The sequence below is a fragment of the Gymnoscopelus microlampas genome, assembly GCF_963454915.1.
Source record: "Gymnoscopelus microlampas genome assembly, chromosome: 21".
Lineage (NCBI taxonomy): Eukaryota > Metazoa > Chordata > Actinopteri > Myctophiformes > Myctophidae > Gymnoscopelus > Gymnoscopelus microlampas.
In genome coordinates this window covers 34,544,575-34,552,595 of record NC_139958.1, presented here as the reverse complement: position 1 = coordinate 34,552,595, position 8,021 = coordinate 34,544,575, and the positions used below count along the sequence as shown (strand labels likewise).

Sequence of the window (8,021 nt, the reverse complement as noted above, 5' to 3'; positions counted from 1 at the left end):
AGGTTTGGCACTATTGTAATGAATGGATAGCATTCTAATGACATATACGCAAGCTTTGGGTCACATGTAAGCCTGCCTCCGTGCAGACGTGAGAAAAAGTATAAGTCTGTCACAATCCACAGTGTCAAATTTCTTTTGATGAATCAGAATCTTAACGTGGAAAGGTGCATAAATGCCGGAAAGTACAAAATATGTGTGGATCTTAGTGAATGAGGCCAGTGTAGCTAGCCGCCTCTTTTCACCTGACAGTGAGGAGTTTCCCTGGGTGGGCGCAATTCATGCAGAGGAACACACTATTCCTTCCAGTTCACCAGCCTGTAGGAGTCACTATAGTCGGCTTCTCACTGCACACATGGTCAACTGCCCCAGTCTCCAATATGGTTTTCGCCATTTTGTTTAAATATTTTCTTTTTTTATTGTAACCATGCGTCACTTTGAGAGACATTTTACATGTGAAATGTGCTTTCTTTGGGAAATGCAGCTCTCTAGTTATTATGACTATTATTATCTTGTGATGTGAATCTCTTGATTACTGAATCACATCACAATATAATGACAGTAAGAACAATAAGAATGGATGTAAAACCTTTACCTATAACTGCAGTTTCAGGTGTTCACTCTGACTCTCCTTCTCTTGACTTCAGCTCTTCCATGTCCGTCACCATAATCTCCATTTCCTGTAGCTCTGCCACAGCAGAGAACAAACAACAGTTAAATCCTTGACAGTAGCTGGTAAGGCCTGTGTTTACCAGGAACTAAAAAGACAGTTGAAGGTTATTATATAACAGCCTAGGATAGGCTATTATAAATAACTAACTCTAACCCTAAATAAAATAAAAGTTAGCTTCTTAATCTCTACTGTCAATAGGCTTTCAATAGGATCTTTTTATTTTTCATTTGCATTAATGTAAGCATCACAGTCATCGAATGTGAGCTGTCAACCACAATTTCCAACTCTATTTACTGATGTCTTCCCATAGATGGAAATACTTATGCAATGCAATATAGTCCTGCCCATCCATGCCCCAATAATGCATATTCTTTTCATAATTCAACAACTTTTTCTCTTGCCATTTTGATTAAAAATGGGGGTCAACTAGGCTTGCGCAGCATTTAAAGCCTACATGCCACAGAGCAAGAAGAATGTGATTTGCCTACTTGTATTGTGCAGTCCAGAGTTATTCAGGTTTGTCCTTTAATTTGTCAATGTATCACCTAAACTAACTCCAATCAGACCTAACCCTAACCCAGGATTAACAATGTGATTCCTCTTTAATAAGTGATTTAAAAGAATTCCTCCATACTGAGCACAGTCAAACCACACAAAGCCAATGGTCCTGCAGGGTGACTCTAAAATCATTTCATAGTGATCACCTCTCTCTCCTCCAGCATGGTGTCAGAGAGATTGGATCCACTCCAGTTTGCATAAGGCAATACTTTTCCGCTTAATCAAATAATTGCAAAGTGTTTTACAAAATATATCAACGAATAGATGCAACATTTGAATTGATTTTTATAATTGACTAAATCGATTAGGCCTACCACATGTCAGTGAAGTTAGCCCCCCATATGATGAAAACTTGAATAAAAATGGTGTCATTCTTTAGTGCTGGATTTGTGCTGAATTGTGCCGTAAATTTTAGAATGTGTGCTTATTTCCGATGTTATACTTACAAAAATAGTTAAAGTAGCCGATCTACAAGCTCGTCATAACACGTCAAGGCTTTGAGCTTGTAGATCTGCTATTTTAACTATTTTGGCGTAAATCAGACTATCATAGTCTGTTGTCCATTCTTAGATTGAATAAAGACATATAAACACTTTAGACTAAACAAACAAAAAACAAACAAACCCTGCAGCGTCTGACGTCACGTGACCCTGCTGCTTTCTTCCATTGAGCTATTTCTTCTATTATGCTTTCTTGAACAGCTGTCTGAGGGCGTCCAGCTCCCCCTAGTGTCTCCTGTGTTCCTCTGCTCTCATCTCAGCAACCAGCTTTAAGCCACTTTAGCCCTGTTTTATACATAGGCTATTTGAAAATAGCAGATCTGCAAGCTCACAAAGGCAATTAAGTGATTTTAAGTGAAAGGTGAACTTGAGTTATAGCCTCAGGGTTAAAATGCAGTCAAATATACTCACAGGGATCAATAAAGATTAGACTACTAGCTTTGGTGGATGACCTGTATCCTTTACCAGATACAGATAGGCCTGCTCTGGTTGCAACCCAACTTGTTTAAATATATTCTTTATTTGTGGGGAATAGTTAAAGGGGCTGGTGTATGTGTTGTAAGTGTAATACTCATAAATGACCACAAGAGGGCGTCCAAGACCCAGACAAATAGTACGATGGCGTCACTCAGGCAATACAAAATAAGTATAAGCCTACTGACTAAAAATGAGGAAAAAGTCGTTAGATTAAGACAAATTAATTAGGAAACTTAAAAAGGATGAAGATGGTTCAATTAGGAAACTCAAAAGGATGTTGTAATAATTCGGGACTGGAAAAAAGTAAAACAGGACTGGAAATCCTGACAATTTTATAATTTAAATTATGTATTGTTAACCAGAATTTAAACGATAAATACATTTTAAATATGGATTCATAATTTAAATACTAGTTAAAAGAAGAAAAAAAGTTGTGTGACCTCAAACGATTCTACAAGCTCACAACACATCACGCGTTGTGAACTTGTAGATCAGCTATTTCTGAAAATGTCTGAAAACGTGCCCAAAATAGCTCCACCATGCATGGGGTTAATGTGGTTAATTTGCCTATTTTAATCGCTCATCTTTTCCAACTTCCAACAAGTTCAGCTGATATGCTCTCGATGGTCTGTGTGCAAACAGGAGTTTGCACACAGACTCCTGTTTGCACACAGACCCATTAAGGGGTCCAGCCCAGGGGGTCCCCAGTAAATGGCTGATAGGTAATCATCAACATTATGTATGTAGCCTAAGTAAATAGCTACATGAATGGTTATTTTGATCAAATTGCACTGTTAATATCTATACATACAGTATAAAGACCAAATGACAGACCATATCAGACCAAGTCAAGAAATAAAAAATGTGGAGAATAAAAGGACTTAAACACCTAGAAAATGAATCGTTTGGTGTGCAATCAGCACAATGTGTCATTGCTGGACACTACTCATGTATTTTAAATAGTTTAGTGCTGATTCATTACACAGGGGATAGACATTAAGTATGAAAGTGGTTTATTTGTAACACAATATTGTAATACAAAGACTGTACAAATTCAATATTCACCTCTCAGGCAAGTTTTAAGCGTATTATATACATTGCATGCACCATTAGCTTGAAGAAAAAGAAAAGGTTATTGGCTTTGTATCGGCCTACACACACACACACACACACACACACACACACACACACACACACACACACACACACACACACACACACACACACACACACACACACACACACACACACACACACACACACACACAGATAACATTCACTAAGCATTCAAATACCAGTTCTGCGACATTGCAGAGTCAACACACATTTATTTGTCAAAGTCAGCTCTGTAACCTCACAGTTGAGAACAATGATGTAAACAACACAGTGCTAAATAGCACCAAGTAAGACACGCCCCATACTGAATAGGCTACACTAAGTTCCTCTCACACGCCCAAACATGCTTTATTTGACCAAAAACCCAGCTATAAACAACCACAACACTTAATATACGCTCCATAACAGGTTACTGTGTAAAAGGGCTCCGCTTCAAATCTAGCGTGATCTGTTGTTACCAAAATAACGTTTGGTATCAATATTGCCTTTTTTTCTTTTTCTTTTTAAACATGAAATTGTCACAGTGGGATACGCTGTCAGCTTGTAGATCATTAAGTGAGCTTATCTCTCTTTTGGCACTAGGAGAAGAGCCTCATACCTCGTCTCTCCCTTCTTGTCCATCTTTCTGTAAGCTATCCGTCCGGCTAGCAGCGGAGGTGACGGTCAGGGGAGGTAGAGAGGTGGTGGGAGGTCGCCCTGCGGAGAGGGTCCTCCTCTATTTTAAGAGGGATGACATTCGACACTTCATGTCACAAACCGCCTACCATGTCACTCTCGGTCTCACTCGGTTTCCCTATTCCAGTGGTTTTCAAAGTGGGGTCCAGGGGACCCCAAAATGAACCCTTACAGCTCTGTAACTCTGAGAGTTATGGGGGGGGGGGGGGGTCCTTGAAATTAAAAGGTTTGAGAACCACTGCCCTATTCTACTCCCCCCCCCCTCGAACAATCCTCGAAGCAACGTGGACTATCCACGTTGCGTCACTGGCCCTACGGTGTTACGTTTCCCAAAAGGTCAGGCGTCAGGTAACCCTCCGGTGTGGGCATGGCTTTCGGCGCGACTCGCTGCGGGCCGGGGGTCAGGTTGGGTGTCAGCAGGAGACTGTTCTGCGTGTTCACGCCCTCCACCACGGTGTAGACGGGGGCCGGGGGGAGCGGGGGCACGGAGGAGGCCGAACCCGATTCGAGATAAGGAGGCTGGTAGTCCCCAAAGGCTCGCGACGCCGCCAAACTCGCGTCTTCCCTCCGAAAGGGTTCGCCGGTGTCCCCCGCGGACAGCCTGGCGTTCATCTTCCCCGCGTCCAGCTCCGAGGTGTAACCCGACGCGTTCGCGTTGACCCGCCGGAACTCTTTCTTGACGCGCTCTTTCTCCGTCTCCGTCTTGATTTTCCCGCCAGAGACTTTGCCGGCGGCGTCGTCCGCCGCCGCCTCGCTCTCTTCCTCGTGCGCGAGCAGCAGCTCGCCGGACGGCTTCACCTCGCTCACCTGGGTGTACAGCTCCTCTCTGCCGGGAACGGCGACCAGAGGGCGCTCCCCAGAGGCAGGGTTCTGGGCCGGGGAGCTCGGGACCGCGACGAGGCCAGAGGGCTCTTGGCTGGACCTGCGGTTGGAGAGAAGCGAGTGAAAGGGCAACGTCTCCGCGTCACAGGAGATGTCCGGGTCACAGCAGCTGGCGCGGCCCGAGTCGTCGTCCCTGAACCCGACAGACAGGGGTGAGCAGTCGGAGGGCGGCGAGCGGTCCATGAGACAGTCGGTGTCCATGTCTGTGAGCTGGTCGTTTGGCTCCTCCATGTCCAGCTCGATGAACTCCACCCAGTAGTCGTTGTTGTATAACTCCGGCCTCAGGTCGGGGTGGTCGCCCAAGATCGAGGTCAAGTCTACCAACTTGCCTTTCTGTAAGATAAAAAGAAAAACATTTTCTTTTTTTTACAATTATTCTCTCTGAAATGGGCCATGTTTGTGCTCAAATGACCAGTGCAAAAATGATCACATTTGTAAATGCCTCATTCATACATACAGACATATTATACATATACATGTATACACAGATACAGTAAATCCATGGAATTTATAAATAGATAGTCTGTAAAATACCTTGAGCAGTTCTGGGTCAATTCCTCTGATTTTAGGTCCAGGAATCGGAGGCAAAAGAATAACCATCAACCTGTGGAGACAGTTATATCTATACATTTATACTTTGTCCCATCAACACGTTTTCGTTGTACGACATTGTTGTGCGTCAAAGTATGCCTTTAATCACTTTACAAAGCAAATAAACCAACATTAATGGAATATGTCTAAGACAACAAAGCTAATGGTGACGCATCTCTTCTTTGAAAATAATATTGATCTTTTACCAAGGCTATGCCAACTATATGGGATATTAACATTACTAATTAAAGAAGCACACAAAGCGAAGAAGCAATATTGTCAGACTCCCTTTCTGTCCTTATCAGTACTTGCACAGAGGTACGTTGTGCGTCAACAATAGAAGTGTCTTACTTTCGTTGCTGGGAGACAACAATCAGCATTAGGATGGCCACTAAACACAAGGCAGCAAAGACCAGCAAGATCGCCACCGGAAATCTAGACACTGGGGTTAGACACACACACACACACACACACACACACACACACACACACACACACACACACACACACACACACACACACACACACACACACACACACACACACACACACACACACACACACACACACACACACACACACACACACACACACACACACACACACACACACACACACACACACACACACACACGTGTTGACAAGGGTTTTCACGTTTCCTAGCAACATGTAGAATTTTGAAACCACCTACAACACATTATCAGACAATCCTGAAAGAAACACAGTAAAATCCTCAGTGCTGATTTATAACTCTGACAGTGTACAAATGGACACTCTCAGTGTTAAGAGCTACTGTAAGGGATATGTTTTTGTAAAAAAAAATAAAGTTAAAGCTCTATTTTGAAAGCAATCACTGCTGAGTGTTTGTTTACACACCTCTTTAGGAAACAGAAAATACATGTTCAGTGAGGGATACCACTTTTATCCATTCAGGAAAGAGAACGCCACAAAGATAATTTATCAGCTTCAAAGTTATAGTGTTCCACTTTCCATTTTGTCTACTCCGATTCTTTTTGTTTCGTCACTTCCAATTTCACTTGTTTATCCTGTATCTGTAAGTTCTCTCTCCTGATTGGATCAAACTGGTATCCTGACATGAAAATGTAGTTCCTGATATATTAAAGAGCTGGCGAGAAAGAGAGACTCCTGTTGCTGAACAAACATATAGATCGATTTAACACTCATTTTAACACTAATTTGTCACTTGCACCTTTAAATGAACACTGAGGATTTTGCTGTGATGTGATATGCTGTGTAGTTCACCTCTAGAAGGGACGGTGATGAATACGGACTCGCAGAAAGCTCCAAAGTATTTGCCCGCCAGCATCTTGCATCTCACCCTGACCTCGTGGCTTACATTGGTCTCAAGGCCATAAATCGAACGCTCTGTCGTTTTGTCAAGGTCTGGGACCTGGGGAGTAGAAAATAGAGTTCTCATATCACTCTGAGAAGTCCTTGACACTCGGATTACCAACAACAAAGACAGCAAGCAGTGGTGGAAAGTAACTAAGTACATTTACTTAAGTACTGTACTTAAGTGCAATTTTGAGGTATTTGTACTTTACTTGAGTATTTCCAATTTCCAATACTTTATACTTCTACTCCACTACATCTCAGAGGCAAATATTGTGCTTTTACTCCACTACAATTATTTGAAAACTTTAGTTACTTTTCAGATATAAATTATGATATAATGAAACACACATTAGCCACTTTAGCCCTATTTTATACTTAGGCTATTTGGAAATAGCCGATCTACAAGCTCACAACGCGTCGGATCGCGACACGTTGTGAGCTTGTAGATCTGCTATTTTCAAATATTTTAGTACTTTTACTTTTTGTACTTTAAGTACATCCTAATGCCAATACAATCTGTATGATACAATAATGTAAGTAAATCGAGTGAATGACGCCTTGTATAATACACCAGGTTAGAATAAAAAAGAAGAAAGAAAACAACTCAAACAAACAAACAAGGATTTCTGTTGAAATTGATGTAAGTTAATAAGAATAAGAATTCTTCTATCGAATTTACCTTACCTTACCTATTTAACCAGGTTAAAGTTATCTTTACTTTGCACTGAAAAAGAAAAGCAAACAACCTTTATCTTTACCTGGAAAAAGATGAACAAAAGCAAATAAAAGCAAAGCTGTAGTAATGCAGACCTGGGGGTTATGTAGGTGTTCTTTGAGGTTTACCTTATTGATATTGATGTATTAGGTCGTATAATGTTTGTTAACCCATTAAGACCTGGAACTGTGTCATTTTTAGATTTGAGCTAAAAAGCATTATTTTACACTTTGGGCTATTCAAAAATAGCAGATCTACAAGCTCACAGCGCGGCACCGAGTGCCGCGCTATGAGCTTGTAGATCTGCTATTTTTGAAACATCGTGAAAATGTGTGCAAATCTTTGAATATACATATATTTTTTAAGTGAACATTTTTAACTCAAATCTGTGCTTCTGGGGGGTCCCTGGAACAAAATATTTTGATGGGGGTCTGCGGCCAAATACATATAATTTTGGGGGTCCTTGACATGAAAAAGATTG

General features: G+C 41.5%; 1 protein-coding gene across 2 annotated transcripts in view; it reads right to left on the bottom strand.

The window, feature by feature from the left end:
* Nucleotides 1-3,219: 3,219 nt before the first annotated feature.
* LOC311038070 (growth hormone receptor-like) overlaps nt 3,220-8,021 on the bottom strand; it is a 28,264-nt gene continuing 23,462 nt past the window's right edge. Inside the window, exons 6-10 of one of the 2 annotated variants that reach the window (XR_014600011.1) lie at nt 6,733-6,880; nt 5,821-5,911; nt 5,413-5,482; nt 3,437-5,211; nt 3,220-3,356 (exon numbers count right to left, since the gene is read on the bottom strand). Coding sequence is in view for 1 of the 2 variants with exons in the window: in XM_084047381.1 (XP_083903507.1) it covers nt 4,309-5,211; nt 5,413-5,482; nt 5,821-5,911; nt 6,733-6,880 (1,212 nt within the window). In the remaining variant the exon portion in view is untranslated. Of the gene's footprint in view, nt 5,212-5,412; nt 5,483-5,820; nt 5,912-6,732; nt 6,881-8,021 lie in introns of both variants that reach the window. The other variant, XM_084047381.1, reaches the window with a different exon arrangement.